The sequence below is a fragment of the Rhipicephalus sanguineus genome, chromosome 1 (assembly GCF_013339695.2).
Source record: "Rhipicephalus sanguineus isolate Rsan-2018 chromosome 1, BIME_Rsan_1.4, whole genome shotgun sequence".
Classification (NCBI taxonomy): domain Eukaryota; kingdom Metazoa; phylum Arthropoda; class Arachnida; order Ixodida; family Ixodidae; genus Rhipicephalus; species Rhipicephalus sanguineus.
Window position 1 is genome coordinate 300,551,566 of NC_051176.1, and position 19,101 is coordinate 300,570,666.

At 42.9% G+C, this 19,101-nt stretch overlaps 1 protein-coding gene and 1 long non-coding RNA gene across 3 annotated transcripts; one reads left to right on the forward strand and one right to left on the reverse strand.

The window, feature by feature from the left end:
- Positions 1-68: 68 nt before the first annotated feature.
- Positions 69-3,180, forward strand: LOC119379369 (39S ribosomal protein L35, mitochondrial). The gene is made up of 3 exons (XM_037648682.2): positions 69-193; positions 257-446; positions 2,715-3,180. The coding sequence occupies exons 1-3, from the start codon at positions 106-108 to the stop codon at positions 3,079-3,081; spliced, it is 645 nt and encodes a 214-aa protein (XP_037504610.1). The 5' UTR covers positions 69-105; the 3' UTR covers positions 3,082-3,180.
- LOC125756898 (uncharacterized) lies at positions 3,147-14,233 on the reverse strand. Of its 2 annotated transcripts, XR_007414856.1 has the most exons (3): positions 14,100-14,233; positions 9,197-11,989; positions 3,147-9,157 (listed from the first exon to the last, which is right to left on the reverse strand). It is a non-coding gene; the product is annotated as an uncharacterized LOC125756898 (long non-coding RNA). The 2 variants fall into 2 exon arrangements; XR_007414855.1 differs by having other exon boundaries at positions 3,147-11,989.
- Between the last annotated feature and the right edge of the window lie 4,868 nt (positions 14,234-19,101).

Below are 19,101 nucleotides of genomic sequence, written 5' to 3' on the forward strand. Positions count from 1 at the left end.
TATATAAATAAATCAACTATTAATAAATTGAAAACCAGCATACGGAACCGCGCAACAAGCCATTACCGACCACCGAATACGTTGCTTACCGACGCTTGCAGACGTATGTATGGTGTGTACCGCATGTACCGGACGGTCAAGCGGTCAAGTATGGCTTGCCTCCAAGGCGTGCGGACGCTGCCTTCGCTTTTGAGTAAGCTCCTTTTCTCATGGAAATGGTATGTTCGATCAAACAGCTGCTTATTCTTTATTTTAGGTAACATTGCAAAGGCAGGCATTAGCCACACCTTTACATCGGCGACGAAAGGGGCCGTCGGCAGCCTGCAGTTTCTCCGATCGTTCGTAACAGTGCGTCCTGCTCGCAGTCTGGGCACCCACTTCTCGACATCGCTGCAGCCACAAAGCGTGAAACCACTGATAGTTTCACGTGGCTTTATTCTACCAAGGTGCGACTTTTCCCTCTTCTCACGGTGATCCGTGCTTAAGCGTTTTTCTTTTCTTTTCTTAGTGCAGTAGCCTGCACGTCTTAACACCTCGAAATGTGGCTGCTCATCTGTTGTTTCGCATGTAGAAACTGCTTTAGTTCCAGCAGATGCAAATAAAAAGAAGTGTGCGTGTTCTCTTCTAGAATTAACAGACCATAAAGAACTGCGGTTACTTGTCATGGTCGGGCCGCCTGGATCGTGTCGTTTCGTCCACAACGGTAAAAAGCGCCGCAATCACCGCGGCTTTGCGAAAATTGCGATCATTTTCTGCACGAGATGTAGTACTGACGGACTGCATCGCGGCCTACCTCAAGAAAAGTTCACCAGTCAATCTCTGGCACTCGTTAAACACCTGATCGGCAAGAGCTTTAATAATGTAAAGTTTCAGTGGATCCCATCCCACGTTGGAATTGAAGGCAACGAAAAGGCTGATGCCCTTACACGCGAAGCGCGGACATGTGCTTCAAAAGTAAGAGCTCCTAAGACTTGCCAGAACAACAAATATGTAATACGCAATCACTTCAGGGCGACCCACAAGTTTCCACATCAAGCATGTGTAATTCACAAACTTTTTCGACAACAAGCGACGCTTTTGTACCGCATAACAACCGACTCCGCATGCAGCCCGGCTTGGTCATTCAGGACTGTGCGATGTGCTTCTCCACTTTGTGCCTTCTGCAGTGACATCAGCGACATTTAACATTTTATTTGGCTTTGCCCGCAGTTTGATAGGGAAAGAGCAGCGATGGTCCGTAGCTTGCAAAGGGGGTGTCATAGGCCCTGGACATTTGAAGATGTCATTCTTCCTGAAGGGCCCGTGGCAACGAGGAGGAGCATGCTACGAACTTTGTTGGCCTCCCTACGATTCAGGAGATGCTCAGGCAGAACGATTGCAGGCCATGTAGGCCAGGCTAGCCCCGCCTGCTGCAACATCACAACCACCACCACCTACAGTTATTTGGTGTGATTGTGTGCTGCATTTCTTGAAATTGTGTTGCATCTGCACAGCCGTTGGTGGCTGCCAACGGTTAATTAAGCACAATGAATAAGAGACGTGTCAGCACACAGCAACTTTGCCAGTGCTTTGGAACAAGCACTGGCAAGCACGCTCAGGCCGAAGTGCTATTGTCGTTCGTGCGTGCGCTTCGTCGTCTACAGATTCTGAGACGACACATTTTTTTTTTTTTTTGGTACAGCCTCTCTCAACCTTATCGCGTGAACATCGACTGCACCGGAGTCACTAGAACATGTTAAAAGACTGTGCGTGTTAATACGGACACAAGAGAGAAATCAAAGCAACACAGTCTTTTAACATGAGAATCTACCAGCTAGCTTAGCTCTCTGTTATTCTAAGCCACTAGAACTTTTACGAGCATAGGCATGCGCACTGAGTGGGCGGGAGGCAGTGCACGCTCCCCTTTCCCTACTGATAGGCACCATTAAGGCCGAGACAGACGGTACGATTTTCCATGCGATGCGGCGTCCGACACGGCGGTGGGAAAACCGGAATGGTGACCTTTCATAGCATCGGACAGCCACCATTCCCTCTCCCCCACCGCCGTGTCGGACGCCGCATCGCACGCAAAATCGTACCGTCTGTCTCGGCCTTTAGGCTATGATGGTGCCTCCGAGTAGCGAAGGGGGTGCATCAGGCTATGTACCCTCATCCCAATAACGAGTCCAGGCTCCAGTTTTGATGTTGACATTGCACCTTTGGTCTCCTGGACATGCCATCAAAGTATACTAAGTAATGATATGTTGTTTAGACTTAGTGCTTGTGCAAATTCCCGCTTCCCTCGTGGCCTTGCACTGGCAGCCTAATTTTCATGCACGGAAAGAAATGCGAGATGCTGATTTAGAGCTGTAGGCCAGTGAAGATCAATGCATCGTTACTGCTTGTTTTTTTGTTTTTTTTTTCTCATTGTTAAGTTCATGGCTGGGTGGAGCATGTGTAGTGCAGGCTCATCTGGAACATACTGTAAAGAATCTTGCCTCCCATGTACAGGCTGTTTCACACTTAGGGGAAAACTCTGAGTGCATTGCAATTCACTCTTAGTTTTCCTCTAATTGTGAAACAGCCTGTACAGTGGGAAAATGGCAAAGTGGCTTAGCGGTGCTGTGTGGTCATATCCTCATGTTTATGTGGCTTTCTGTGTGCTGCACGAACACTAACAAAACTAACAGTTAGACATGTCAGAGTCCATCTATTTAGTAGAATCACATTTGCAGGACATTACAGCTTCTGCAACCGGGAGCAGCTGTACAAGCAGCTGTTCAGCAGACTCGCAACGTCACCAAGTTCAATTACAGAAATGGCCAACGGAGAACAAGCAAGGCAGTGATCAAGAGGTTCATGCGCCTGAACTGTGGCCTGTGGATACGACCACGATCTGGCAGAGCCAAGAGGCTGTGGAAGAAGCCTGACCACATTTTACAAGGCTTGCGTACACACGTCATCTGTAACAGGACTCAGTCTAAGATGCTGGACAAAATGGTTGGTGACTATTGGAAAAGGCCAAAGTACTATGTTGACGATCCGTATGAGCCATACCACGTACGGAACAATTTCTTGAATGTGAAGAAAACTTGGTGGTAAAAGGTCGTGGAATTGTCACGCATCGTCTTTCGTACGTAGGGTGTTGCACAACAAATAGTCACGAATAAAGTGTGCATATAAAAGCCAGCTTTTATTTCACACACTGTTTTGTCACTTTTTGTGGAATACAGAAAATAGACATATGTGCCCATGACAGGAACATACCGTGCAATGTTTTAGAAGGCTGTGCAAGCAGTGGACTAGCCAATTTTGGGCAGCAACAACACAACCCTGCACTAATGAGCTGCCCCGCAGCGACACCAAACTGCCGCACTGCAGTTTGAGAAGCTAATCATGTTCATTATGAACTGGCAAGGGGCAGTTGGTGGTAAGTCTAGCATTGGGGTGATCTTGGGATTGCCCTTTGCAACAGTAAAACTTGAGTGTAGAAGACAACACAGATCTATGTGGACAACACAAACCCCAGACCACATGATGGCACGTGTGCCCGCACACAGGGAGAGAGGTTCTTAAAGGGCTCCTCACCATGCCACATTGCAAATTTTGGTTACACACTGTAAATTGTAAGGCCCTGTCTAGGAAGAGTTTTGCCAGAAAAAATTAAACTATTTTGCACCATGCCAGCAGTAGGAGGGAGACACTCTCCCATTGTGCCTCGGCTCTGTGTTCGTTCCCTGTGCTAGAGTTGAGAGAGTATGAGTTCAGTGATGAGCCCTGCCTCCTTCTTGTTCCCCGCCTATTTTGCTTCACAGTGCATTTGCAGTGGCGGTGTTGTGTGCTCCACATTGGCTGATAAACCAAAGTCTCATCGTGTGGTCAGCTAATTCCAAGCAATGCATGGACTTGACAGACTCTGACTAAATGCGCAGCGTTCTAGAGAAGATGGGTGCACGCTTTCCTGTTCGAACATTTTATGTTTTTCCATGCCACAGAGCCATTTCATACTTTCCGAACACGACTGCCCACTACCTGATTTATGCACATTGCTTGTTAATTTGCAGTCCTCAAACCTGGTAAGGGGCCCTTTAAGTAGCCGTAGCTACCTGTGCAATGCAGCACCATCAGTGTTCCAAATAGGGATTTTTTTTTTTCTCTACACACAGCTTGTGAATAAAATGACTGACCTGATGGCGGCACATGTGTCACACGAAAACGTGCCTGGCCTAAGACGTACCAGTAGTCAGTGCAGTATATGCATGCAGACCTATGCCAATCTGCTAACCAGGGTTGTGGAGTGCAACCTTGTATTTCATAGGCTTTTAACTACAATTCCTTTACTGAAGGAATTCTTTTGGCAATTAGAAGTTTAATTTTTGCTTTTTTTGTCAACATTATTTCCAGATTTTCAACCTGTTAAGGGCAGAACTACCGTAGAGTGATTTTAACTCTAAGACAGCTCCACAATCCTGGCCCTGACACTAGGCAATACACACGTCGAAAGCTTTCTCGTAGGCTTACAACACTCAAATTGCATTGTCTGGCATAACGCAGTCAAAAGTGATCTAAACATAGAATGTAACAACACACATGCTAACTGGAGCAACAACCTTTTCGTGTGAAGCAGAGAACACTGGGATCCAACTACCTAGTGACCATACAGTTCTTCCAGGCTCAGTTCATAAAATGAAAGGCAGGTGCCTTCCATTGGCATGCTTTATACACAGTGTGTCTAAGCTCCTTTTTTGTCCTGGACTGCCCTGAAGCAGAGTCAGTGTTGCTAGTGAGGCGTGCAGTTTCGATGCTCTTAAAAGTGGGCTGCAGTGTGGCATTCAGCTCTAAAACCAAATGTGGAATTTTTTTATGGAGGCATGCTGGAGAGATGATACGAAATGGTATGGTCCTTGTTTGTTGCTGAACTTCTCTAGGTTCACATTGAAACAAACTTTTAAATAGGTCATTTTTGCATATCATGCAAACGATGATAGGCAAGCCTAGTAGGGTACATGTGTTACATGTAACAACAGCAATATGTTAATAATCATTCAAACATGTTGACGGTGTCACATTTTTATATAAATATGCTGCATGGAATACCTGGTATGCAAAGCACACTTTTCACTTTTGCTTTACTTTCAATAAGATACAAGTTTGAATAATAAAACCTATTCTGGAAACCTACCAAACATACCACTAGCCATGCGCTTAGGGAAAAAAGCCACGTGCCTTTTGCATTTGAATGTTTAAATCACATATGTCTAGTCAGTGTACTGAATATGCCCTCTGTTATGAGTGATTCATGTTTCTCCTGGAAGGAACACTGTGCGAGGAAGGGAATGTAGCATAGGTTGAGTGAGTTGACGTTCAGATTAAACACCCTTTGAATACAATGGACTTGCAATAATTTAAACTCTACTTTAGAACTTTGTTAACTTCGTATCGTAATTATCACCAAATTACCTTCAACTAATATAAAACTTCTGGCTTCTCAAGACAGTTCAATTTGACCAAAACCGTGAACGATGGCTGATCCATTAGGGGTGTGCTGAAGGATCGGTGTGCGACATACGATATTCAGGCCACTGTGTGTGCTTGTTGAGTGACATTGCTACGAGATGGCAACACTGATGCATCAACTCTAAGCTAATGGGTCGTATTTGGAGTCTTTCTGCCACAGAACAATAGTCATCTGGCTTGCTTGCATTTCATTTCTCAAAAACTGTGGGCTTGCTACTTTCCTATCAAGAGTGCTATGTTATGCTGACAGCCACATGCCGTTCGTGACCAGGAAGTGCTGGGTGCACAGCGATAACACGAGGAATGCATACGAGATAGAGGACTGCTACTGTGTAGCAGAAAGAAATACCAAGTACAGCTGTTATGGCTTAGAGTGCAAGTCATGCGCCCCTTTGTAAACATGCTGTGACCATATATCATTCTATGTGCGGTGGGACGTGTTTTATCATGAAGGTTTTCCACACACGCACACAAAAAAAATCTCTGGAGTGGAGGTGACGTTTCGAAACTGAAGTGCGACTGTCACTAACTTGCTGTCAGCGTGGAATGATTGTTTATAGTGGAGAATGAAAAGGGCTTTCTTGCTTCCTGCTTGTGTAAAATGATTAATTTCATCGTACAGATCATCCTCGATGCAAACCTATGAGTCACTGGTCTTAATTTGCAAATAATTTGCAAATAATTCTTTGGAAAATTTTATGGAATATCATGATATCAGTCTTCAGTTGGCAAAAAGCTGTGAGTGGCTGCCACACTGGACAAATTTAGTTTACTCTTGCTCGGTGTTGACATCGCAACTCGCAATGCTGTTTTCGACAACATTTTATAAAACTAGTTTATCACAAGGTGAGTGTACAGGAAAATGTAAGTGCGAATCATGAGCCCACATAAGAACAAAACAAAACCTTTTGCATTTATGAGGAAAGTCTATCCTTTACAGTTAGTGAAACTGTCTGGCTGATGGTAAACGATTGAAAATAGTGGACGAGAATGTATAGGGTGTGCAAGGTATTTGAGAATACAGCTTCGGGATGTTGTACAGAAAAATTTGTCTCTCTTTTTCGATCCCTATATCATTTGTCCAGCATATCTGTTCCAAAGTAGCATTTTCCATTTTGGTATAGGCAGTGGAACTGAATAAAAAGATGTGTAGTTTTAGTCGCCTTAGCAGATGACCACAAAAAGCTATAATTACAATACCCCATCTTGCTCATCACGACAAGATTCTTTGTGTTGTGTTCAAAACAGAAAAGAGATCACAGCTCCTAATCAGCAGCACTGTAAGCCGCGTGATGTTGCTAGAATGGTTTAGCTTTGTCCAGTGGGTGCAGGCTATCATGTGCAACACCTTAGAAAGTGAACGATAAGTCATTGATGGCCACGAAACAGCACCAGGAGGTTTTCTGCGCAAAAGGCCATTGGGCATCAGCCCTATGCGTTTGCTTTGCATCCTGCCATGCACTGTATGCTAGAAGGGATACTAACAAGCAGCCTTGGAATATAAAAGCTTTGCCAAAGGCTGCTCTTGTGCAAGAAATGTTAAAAGTAAACATGAACCATCTGATACAAGCAATGCAAAAAAAAAACTACCAAATTTGGCAGAAGCATGTCTAATATATGTTCATGTTCTCAAATGCCTCATGAACAGTATATACGAGCCATTGCCATCTCATTTCCATTAACAGGTATTCTCTTGAAGAATGAGCATTAACTTATTCTTGAATGGTGTGAAATTCAGAAGCAACTTCATCGCTTAAAAAAAACAGTTTATTTGCTCTTTTATCCCTTGTGTGGTGGTAGCGTGTAACCACTTTTCGTCACTAAACAGTTCTGTGGTTGCAATAATGTTCTGGTTCATTCTGAACCGACCAAAGCCACATAAGCTAGCTCTTTATGGCAAGACTGACTGGATTTTATATCTTAGGGGTGTCGTGTATAGGTCGTAGGCTGGTGAAAAACTAGGTGAAAACTTGGTGAAATTCCTTTCACCAAGTACAAGATGCTCACCAAATAATAATACTTAGCTGTGGAAGAATCACTGATCAAACGTTATTGTCCAGTGTTAGAGTTGCAGTAAAAGCCTGAATTGTACAAGCCGATAGAATATGGTACGAGTAGTACAACATGTTTATTTGTGATTTTCTAGTACAGTTCACTCTTCATGCTTTCTATCCGTGGCTGTTGAACGTGCCACCAGGCAGATCATGAAGCAGCTCATGGCAGCTCAGAAACGTGTTCATGCTCTTAGTGATAGCAAAATGCGTGGAATGTTAAATATCATAGTAATGCAAAATCTTGGCCTCAGTTCAGGGCAATCCAGAACTAAACACTAGTGACTCATGGCACACTATGATGGCCTAGTTGTTCTTTGGTAAATATGGCTGGCCACCTTCCTTTACATTCTGCTTGTGCACACAGTATGCATGCCTTGAAAGGCTAACAATAGCAGACAGAAGAGACCTTTGAGCATATGTATATGCAGTATTAAAGTAACTGACTACAAACACAGCCACCACTGCACACCACACAAACAGGAAGGCATTTTTTTGTTTGTTTAAAAACATCACACATTGGTATTGTTCCCTTGGTTAAAGCCACAAAAACTGAAAATGTTATTTACTGCCATTTCAATGTTACTCTCAGCAGCAAGAAATACACACAACCGAACTGAACATTATGTTCACAAACTGCTTTTCTGTACACCTTTTGATCATACTTAGCATGCAACCATAATGAATGGTGGAAAACATACCCAGTGATTAAGGTCACTTCATTGTTTATCTTGCTTTGCTAAAGCACCAATATCTTTGGATTCAAAAATACCCGACGACCAAAACAAGTGAGGCTCTATCCTCCCATGGGAACTGTCCTACATGAACTTGTGAGCATGCACACTCCAGGACTTGTTGCTGCGAATATGGCTTGTTCGCAGATACATAGCTTGGACAGAGAGTTACAAGCAGCATGCATGAGGCAAACAACATAACTCGTGGCCAGCTACAGTTGACATCGCCAATAATGGGTGACTCATTTCAAGCAATATATTGTCAAACCTCTGCTGCATTTGTTGACAGATATAAATTGTAAGCAACATCACAAGCACCTTGTTCTAGGTGTGCTCGTGTGCTTGCAAATTTTTCATGCATCAGTATAACACCGGTCCAAAGGATGCTCCAAAACACAGTGCATTATGTACACACGTGGACGCATGAAGCACAGCCAGTAATGCAGAAACATGTGTAAAGATAAGTTTAGTTCAAGCAGAATTCATCATCCAGTGGAAAGAGCAGCAGTGACAAACACAAGCCTGTGAGCACTTTGTTGGTCACATGTCATGGCCGTGCAACTATTCCACTTGCAATATTGTTTGATAATCCTTTTCACAGTCTGGTAATGACTGCACAGAATATACTGGTAGCTTCTCTCTCAGCTCTTCTAACAACCCTGGCTGAAAAACATTTCTGCAATGGCAAATGTGATTTTTGGAAACTGCACTTGTCAAACTTGAAATGTACAATAGCAGCAAGCCTTCAGTATTGTTCAAGAGCAGAGGAACCTTTAAATATACCCACTTTATGGCAAATCAGTTCTGTGAAAGCCCACTAAGTGGAGGAACTGTCGTGGAAGAAAAATTGGCACCGACCTGCACTGCAGCATGAAGCTTGCTCTTGGTAGCTTCATGCTGCAGTCCAGATGGAACAACTCAATGTCTTGAGGCTTGCTGCAAGTACTTTTATACTGACAGAACTGCTAGATTGTGCTTTGCATTACCAAAGCCACTTAAGCTTTGCAAAGGCTGTGATATCTACTTCATCTGCTCCACAATCGATCCACTGTAACCTTGAATACACTTTTTATCCTTCTGAAGGCTATTTCCACTGACACCTGGCTGAAATTTTTTCAGAACTTTTGATGAATTTGCAACTGCTGCTCAACCTCATGGAATTTGTAGGGATGTCTCTCCATGCACAGATACTGCTCTGGGCTGTTAAACAACTGCATTTATGGTTATACTACACGTGTCTTAAAAGTAGTCAGAACAGTCCTTGAGTCAAGTAATCACACAGCATTTCTTTTATGCTATACGGCCTTGCGTGCAAGACAAATGCAGAGGAGGTGAGGCACCTATGAGGCTCCACCTAGGGCGATACAACAGTGTCCAGAACCATCTTCTAATTGCACAATCCACTATCGCAGCTTTTACACAAGTGCACAGAACTACTGACATGAAGTACAGATGTATCATACCCTGCACAACAAGGATCGGTTTAACCCTTTCTTTTTCAGTACTTAATGCAGGCCTTCACATACTACAGGAACACCATTGCACAATCAATCTTGAAATGATACTTTGGAAAAGCTTGCTGTTCAAAAAGCCATGCATGCCCTCTACGGTAACAAGTGTCAGTACCCTCATCCAGGTTTTAAGTCATGGGCAAAATGTGTATGTATGACTGACCGTGGTGAACAAGAATATATGAAATGACTAGCACTAAAATCAAGCACGCTTATTATTTCAGCATCGTTAGCTCACTAGGTCATCAAAAAGCATTTGCTAAATATGGCCCTGGGCAATTTTCATTGGATTTTGCAGGCAGGACATAAAAGCCTTTGGTGTGAATGTAATACTCAAGGAAATTAATGGCGGCACTGACTGGTTTTACTGACTGTGAACAAGTCAATATACATATGATGCCCTAAAATAACAGCACACTAAACTGCTTGTAGGACAGCAGCCAAAGACAGGAGCACACCTTCACTACACTAGCCCTGGATAATCAGGTGTGTGTCTGGGCTAGTTGGGAACTCGTGTTTCAACTTCAGTGCAAAGATGAACAAGCAGTATGAAAGCACTGACTTCCATATGAAATGTAAATGCACAGAGAAGTATACTGAAAATAAAAAATGAAATGGGGAACAGCAAGGAGTGCAGTTGTTTTTACAATGCATAATTATAGGGAAGGAAGGCACCGAAGCAGCAGTGACTGTTCTGCTAAATCCAGTGCCAGGTGGACCATTTATTACAGAGACTCAGCCAGAATCATGAAAACTCGTCAGTCACTTGCCAGCAGTAGGGGTTTTGTTTGTTTCTCTTCAATAAAAAGGAATGAAAGATGAGTACCCTCACAACTCAAACTGTGTGGCTAAATTCCAGCTGACCCGGATTGGAGCACTTGGCGAATTCTATAACTCTCATCCAAAACGAGAGAAACTAGAAAGGTACCACCAAGGTTGCTCAGTGCAATGTAATGCGATGATTCTCCCTTTTCTGAATGTTTTGTGATCCAAACATCCCCCCAAACCTGTGGAAACATAACATGCAAACTTCATTCTATTTAATTGTATTCAACTATACAAATGGTATATTTAAAGGTAATTGTTTTAATGAACCACTTATCTTGGCTAATTTGCATTAGCCATGCACAAGTTATAAGCATTTAGAGAGCAGAATTGCTCTCTAAATGCCAGAGGAATTCTGGCATTTATTTTAGGTGTGTGGATTTTAACAACGTTTACACCATACACTGTCCTAGTCGCTTCAGATATGTCCTAAATTGCATTACTGAGGAACACATGGTACAAGTGTCCTTCTGAAAAAAAAAAAACAACAAAAAAAATTGAATTGGAAGTCAGTGCTTTTCCTTACTTACTCGTTCTGTCCTCAGTTATGGTCAATCTGTAGCTTGAAAACTGGTTTTTATTTCATTCTAATACCTATCCTTGGCTGCAGCCTTAAAAGCCTAGAACAGAGTGTATGTTAACAATCTTTAGCTCGGTGGAGGCTTGTTGCACAATATGAGCTCAGGCATTCAGTTGTGATGTTATGCAGTCAGAGACCTGTACTCAAAGTCATTTTTTCCATTCATCTGCACCTTGCCAGATGAGAGGCAGTGTGGGGCATCCAGGAATTTGATGGCTATAGTCAAATTCGACCAACCTACTCATCATATGTACAAATGTAATGGCAGTCAGTAAGTTTTTCATTCTTTTTCTTTCTTGTTACCAATCACTGCTTCTTAGAGATCAGTGTGGCATTTATTCAAGCAGATGAACATGAATCCCTGGAATTAAATAAGCTGGCACCCAGCACAGCACACTTGATGGGCGAGAAATGAAACAACCACACACATCTGAAACACAGCTTCAAAAACAGCAGAGAAGAAAAAATAAACACTTTAAAAAGCATGTGGCTGCAGTATGTACAGGCTTTGGAAATGTAGCTGTGAGGCACCTCTTGAGAGCCTTAGCAGATATTGCTTGGGCCTCACAGCACTGTTCCTTGCACAGCTCCAGTGAGAAGCAGTGAGACCAGCACTGCCTTAGTGAGTGCGGAGCTTGTGGGGAAAGGGAGCATCTTGCCGCTCAAGTGGCAGCTTTGCATCAAAGGTGATGGCTGCACTGCCGGCCAACAACCTTTCAGTGGCTTTGGGTGATCCTGCTTTGGCGAATGGTGGGCTCTTTCACAGATGGCAGCATGGGCTGCACTTCTCTCCTGCATGGAAGGCTATGTTATTAGTCAAGAAAACAAGAGGGCTTATAGTTGTTTTACAATTATTGTGTCATAATATCTCACACTGCACTAACACTGATAATCCGCAGGAAGTGATTTGTTATTACTGAAAGTAGCACTATGATGCAAGACATCTTTTATTTCACTAACAGTTGGGAAGTACCAGCAACAAGAACAACAAGTTTTTAAAAAGTTGAATAATTAATGCAATATCAATGCTATAGCGTTTTATGCTGTTTGTACACAGAAAAGCTTTAACATTTTCTGCACGCCACCTTGTATACCTAAATTGGTAAAAAAATTTTTCTAACTGCTAGGTGGTGCAAGGCTTATTCAAGGATGAGCAGGAATTTAGCATTAATGTCAGAAATCACATCTAGTCCTGAAAAAATTCTTGGAAGTAAGCCCTTTGTATGTATTCTGCCATTGCTCTGTCACCTATCCAATTCTCATAACACAGATGAAATGAGGTTGATGTAACAGCCAACACAAGGCCGATTCTGCGATCTGGCAAACAAGTCTACGCTGTTCATCTGCAAACTCAGGTTGCCCTTCCTAGATTACTGCTGCTAAAGAGGAGGGGGGAAAGGGGAGAGAGATGTATAGGCATGCAACACCCAAATACAAAACCAACCAAACTAGGGGCAGTTCCATTTAAACAGCAATACCATTTAACGGGGCCCTGCAAAACTTTTGAACATAGTCAGAAAATGCTGCCTATCTGTACTCAAAACACATGTGAAGATGTGAGCCACACAATTCACAATTTCATTGTGAATTAACAGTTCACAATTTCATTTTAAAGACAGCCCAAAATCGCTTGCTTTCTTCTTGGCAAACTATGCAGTCGAAAGGACCGACTACGAAAGGGAATTGATGTGGCCATTGGCCAATTTCACGATCGCAAAGACATCCTCAGTAATACTTCTATTGCTCATTCGGAGTTTAATAAATAAAAATATAAATGTATGTCTCTATTTTCAAAAACAGCGATAAAGTACATCATATATTCACTTCTGTTCTCGATCAACAGTTGTTTGCTTAATGTTTTGTGTTCTCCTATGTTCATTCGAGGCACCTCGCACAAGGCGCAGTACATCCATGCTACTTCAAGCACTGCAAGCCTGAATCTGTTACCTGTCTTGTACTGAGCGCGTTACGACAGCACTTACCAATACAAATCATCATTTTGAAAGCCACTGGTGCGCTTGCCAGTGCACGCTGGTTCTCTCCTACATGCCTCACGATGCCGTTGCAGACATTGCTTGGTGTTTAGTCAATTGAAACTGCTTCAAAATGTGCTATATGGATTTGGCTACTATCCATTGGCCAAGCTGACACAGGACAATGCTGGTGAACACCAGCTTCTCGCAGAGCTCGATCAGACTTTACCAGGACAGTTGTGCTCCTTGCTACATAGGTGCTGCATAGGTAGCACGGCTGCCACAGGGTGCTGCCATGTTCTGGCACCACACTCGCCTGAAATGCTCAAGGCCGTGACATGTCCTGATGTAGCTTCCTGCCCTCTTGTCACCCCTCCCTGTGTAGCTTCCAGCGTGTTTGTTCGGACAAAAAAAAGAAAGAGAAAGTGCTTGGAGCCTGCGACAAATCCCATTAACTTTATTTACACCTGAGAGATCCAAAACATTCTTGCGGCAAGATATTCGTGAGACAATGAACTCTTATAATGAGGACGTTCGATGGTTACTTAGAAAGGTGTTGCAGGGCCCCTTTATGAGATGAAAAAACCTTGGACAGGGGGTGTCGCTGAAGCCAGCGACAGCCCGCCTTCGCAACTTTTTCATCCCTTCAAGCTTCCACCTTCCCCTGAACTTCTGCCTTATTAAGGTCTCTTTTAAGTGACCCCTGTTTACAGAGCAGCCTCAAAATAAGGTTCTACAAAAAAAGGAACAGAAAGGAGAAGAAAGAAATAAAGGACTGCAGGTGACTTCTCAAGATGACTGCTAAGCTCTTAATTTTTCGAGTCAGCCTTTCAGTTGCTTTTCTTTTGTTTGTTTTTATCCTTTTTTTAAGCATAATGCAAATGTGGAAACACTGTTTATGTGATGGTAGAGTCATGCAAGTTACCTACAGTGCCTAGGCCTGGCGTTTTGGAACCTTGGACCCTTTGAAGGAAAATGGTCCAAAGCAGATCTTCTTGGCCGGTCTCTCATTGTTGCTCTGTTCCCGTATGGTTCGCTGGTAGAATTCATCTTCCTTGATGTACCTACAGTTATAATAAAAAGCATGAATATCAGGCCTTTGCAGAGATGCAAAAGTTCAATAATAAGTGCTTTTAAGAGGGTTCACCAGTGCAAGCGCCCATAGAGAATACATGTGCACTTTGAGTAGCCCTAGCGTGCCCAAATTTGGTCACAATTACATGGGGTTTACAGCACTCTATTCTCTTTTAGTATATAGAGGAAATGTTGCCGACAGATATTTTACTCAGGCTTTCATTTTTTTACAAACCAGCGGCAAATATTCAGAAAAATCATACTTTTTAACGCCTCGCTCTTTTTTGTTGCTCTTAAAGGAAATAGCCTAATTATCTAAATTTCGTCCACAACATTTCCTCGTTTTTTCTTGCCTTAGTGCTACAGTATAATTGTCATGCATACCAAGCCTCTGATTTGCATTTTACAGGCTCCAAAAGTGTGTGTACTTTCAGTGTCGATTTGAAATTCGCACCCAAATTAACAGGTGCAATGTGGCTCCACCTGGTGCCGCCTATTCGCCTCGAGATCTTTCAGTGGGGCCCTCTCGCATGTGATGTCAGAGAGAGGACTCGGGTGCCGCTCTTCGCGCGTGTGTTTGCTAGTGGGCAAGTTCATAAAGCAATTTGCACTAAATGTTAAAGCTAAATGCCCAGTGAAATCGAACGGAGTTGCCGTCAGGCATAGAGTTTCCTAAAATGACCTAGAGGGAACTCTGGCGCTGCGATCGTTCAGCCACCATGGGAATGATGGGTAGTACACGGATTTGCCTAGTCTTCGTGCTTGTGGGCTTCGAACGCACTTGTGGCTTTGTTTATTGCTATGTTTTGGTTTTCTTTCGGATAAAAGAATGGATCGTTATGAACTTCGTGACCAGATTTGAATCGGTGAGCCTGAAGAAGTTAAAGTGGTGAAGTGAAACTGCTGATTTTTGCTGAACTTCGTTTTGCGACAAAGCGGATGCAGGCGACGCGGAGCCAAACGGAGCCGAAAGAACGAAGTTTAGACAAATCCGTGTACTACCCATGATTCCCATGCTGGCTGAAGCGCGATGCATTGCAGCTCCCATAGACACTAGCGCCAGAGTTCCCTCTAGTAAGTATTGTAGGAAACTCTATGCCGTCAGGAGCACGTTCAGTGTCGATTGCTCCTGGTGTCGTTTGCTAGCCATCAATGTGTACATCTGCATGTATGGCGACAATTTCTTTTCGCGACTGTTCTATGGCCGTTGGGCACTCAAAATGAATTTCCAGCCCATTTCCGATTATTGACTTCAGCGTTTGGGCTTCGGCTACCGTGTCTGCATTAAAGCACAATATATGTATACCATGTGCTGCGCATGTTTAGTTGCCAAGCCTGCTCCTTCGATTCAATTCTTTTGTTCGGAGTTTTAAGCGCATGAGAAGTGACGTGTGATGTCATTCAAATAAATTAAGTGGTGATTACAGGCAACCACCTTAGATTAAATCCATGTTTTCAGCAGCTTCCGTGCAAGCGCGTCGTAAGTACTTGAAATTTAAACAAAAATAAATAAAAAGGTTGAGAGCACGTGCCAAAATGGGATGCACGGCGGAGATATGAAATATTGGTAGGTTGTGCGGAGTTGTTTTTTTGTTTTGTTTTTGCAACATATGTTAATAAATCGATGTTTTCTGACTCGTTCGTTTTCAAGCATGCTGAATAGAATTAGTGCAATCATACTAACGTAGATAATTCAAAGCTTTCGCATCGAAAGCCGTAATAAGATGTATTTGCATTAAAACAGTGTAAATATCACTCTCAGCGGTCGACTCCTGATAGGGCGTGATGCGGTCACTGTACTAAAAGACTCACAGGGTCTCTTATGCATTTGCCTAAGATGACTTGAAGGCGAAAGCCATCTTCTTTTTCTTCAGTCGATGTACTGTTCCTTCCTCGCCCCCCACCAAATTCTTTCTGGACGTAACGTGGTTTTACACTGCCTCCAGAATCGGAGGCATTGCAAACTTTCCACACATCACCTGGTTTTGCATTGCCTCCGTGACTGACCCACCGATCACGAAGGCAATGCAAATTGACGATGTCATATGTGATGGCATCATCGTGTGACGTGACGTTATGACATCACAAGTTTTGGCAGTCTGTGATGTCATGAGGGTGCCATCATTGATGATATTTTGCATCACTTGAGATGACGCTGCCAACTCGGGACGCCAACGGTCAATTTTCGCGTTTGATTAGGAATCCAAGGCTTTCACCTTAAAATATTCAATCTTGTTACAGCGTGGTAAATAATAGCAATACCCAGCCAAAGGGGCCAAAAGAATGGTGGGAAAGAGCTGCTCTCTTTTTACTCTTCCTGGACGTTCCCCAAGCGCCATCCTGTCATCACCATTGACAGGCACACACACCCAATTAGGCAGCACTGCGCAATCGAAAGCATGAATCTGGCTCACGAGCGGCACACCGCATGAGCGCATCTTTAATCATGATGGTGTGAACTGTACCATGCACACCACTCCTGGCATTTCATTCGGAGCCGATAGTACATGTAACAAGTTTTAATGTGCATCCAACTCGCCCAATCTACGCTAGTTGTCCGCAATAACCCGCTGGTTGATGAAGTTGTCAATTTTATTTTGCCAGAAAACGTTTTGTGTACACATGTCCACATGGCTACAACTGGGAGTGGAGTGTGAATTTTCATTCAACTCAAGTCTGTTTACATAATGCTAACTTTTGCGAATAAGTTGTAAAATTGATCTCACTTCGCTTCCAAAGCAGCATAGACTCTAACTCTCTTGGCGGAACGTTTGCACTTTCACGTAAGCTATTTCAACGTCACCCAGCCCATTGAGTGATGCTACGAACCCAGCAGCAGGATCCTGACCGCGATGACTCTGTGTATATAGAAGATACGTTAAATGTTAATGTTTCTTAACCTCCTGTAATGCTAGCAGCCATCTAAAGAACTATCATTACGAGAATATACAGCTAGTAGTCGAGGAATGCCATGCGACCCGAGCGAACTATGACGAAAATGCTGCTGTTCTAGCCAGAACCTAGCAGACGACACAAGCCGAGTCCTCGCCTTTGTGTCACCGGAGGGGCGTTCGCAGTGCCGCCGCCGGTGGCACACGAGGCCAATATTCGGTGATCCTACACACTACCACCAACTTCTCATACGGCTGTATTCGTTTGCAGTGGAGAAAACTGAGGGACTTGCTGAGTAAGCTTGAACAAGCTTGGGTTTTTTTTTTTCTTTCTCTGTTTTTTTTTTTTGTGGGAGGAGGGCTGTACGGCTTCTTTTGTTCCCCTTTGTGCGCTTTCATGCCATCTCTTGAGCGTGTTCCATGCGACAATGAAGTGGAATGCGAGGCTAATGCAGGGGTGCGGCCCAAACACAAAGCAGCATTTCTTCAGCGTGATGACAGCGTTTCGGCTACCAGCACTTTCTCTAAACAGGGTGTCGAGAGGTCCTCGGTGTTCAGAGATTATTCCCTGTCCATAGCCAATTGTCCTATTCAGCGTTCGCAAAGATTTGCTGTGGAGGCACGAGGGACAGCGAAGGCTTCTGCAGCAGAGACTAGCCAAGAGACTTGTGCGTTTCTGCTGCATTCTGTCGATCAGAAAGACGCAGGTTCAATTATATGACAAGCGCGACATCATGGCTGCTTAGAAACGTCATCAGAAAGCAGGTAAATCTGAATTTTCGGATTTAATAGTGTGTTCGGCTACTGCGAACTGGTACTTCGAGGCACCAACTACGCATGCGTAGATCAGAACAAGCGTTGTTTTTTGGAAAGTAAAAATTTTTTGAAGTTGAGCGATCACTCTCAAGTGTGTGACTCGACACGTGCCTTTCACAACATGGCAACTCGGGTGATGGTGCTGGGTCATTCCCCGCCTACTCACTTAGTCTTCACGCTCGACCTCCTTCGATGTCATTTTTAAACGGTTTTATACTTCATTTTGTTCCCGTGATAAACATTATTCTCGCTTGTCTTTAGTGAAAATTTTTGTTTTCGTTTGCCATCTTAAGTTTCCAAATGCTAGCCTACCAAGCATGCTATATACATAGTGTGTGTGTGTGTGTGTGTGTGTGTGTGTGTGTGTGTGTGTGTGTGTGTGTGTGTGTGTGTGTGTGTGTGTGTGTGTGTGTGTGTGTGTGTGTGTGTGTGTATATATATATATATATATATATATATATATATCTATAATTGCAGGAAATATTTTCTTGGATGCCAGTAAATATTATGAGTAAAAAAAAGAAGACACACGGTTTCTTTACGTTTCGGCAGCAAGACCGGCCTAAGTCAGAATACGTGGGACCAGCCTTCTGACGAAGGCCAGTCCCATGGCCGAAACGTAAAGAAACCATTCTGTTTTTCGACGTGTGTCTTCTTTTTTATTCATATATATATATATATATATATATATATATATATATATATATATATATATATATATATATATATATATATATATATATATATATCACGCATTACTAAGAGTCTGTTTTTGTGCCGCTGAACAACATTAGATTTTCATACACAAAAATTTTAAAATAATTTGCTTTCAATTATAAAACAGGAAGCAGCGCACAAATCTCTCGAATCTTTAAATTTTCTTTGAAATTTAATATTCTAAAAGTATGCATTCCATCTATGCACCTAAGTCGTCTAGATGGCAAAAAAGCAGATTAAAGTGTTTTAGAGATAAATCAACGTAAGCTGCGCTAAAAAAAAAAAAACGTAATTTTTTTAATAAAAGTTGCTTTTTACGGCATAGTCAGTTGTGAATCACTGTGAGATGGTTCTGTGTAAAAATAATAAATATAGCACATTGTAAATACTATTTAGTGACATTTCATTCAGGAAGTTTATGAAAACACACATA

Coding starts and splice junctions, on each gene's coding strand:
- LOC119379369 (XM_037648682.2), top strand. CDS start 106: ATGTATGGTGTGTACCGCATGTACCGGACGGTCAAGCGGTCAAGTATG. Junction 194..256: donor GACGCTGCCTTCGCTTTTGA/GTAAGCTCCTTT, acceptor TCTTTATTTTAG/GTAACATTGCAAAGGCAGGC. Junction 447..2,714: donor CGTGGCTTTATTCTACCAAG/GTGCGACTTTTC, acceptor TCACATTTGCAG/GACATTACAGCTTCTGCAAC.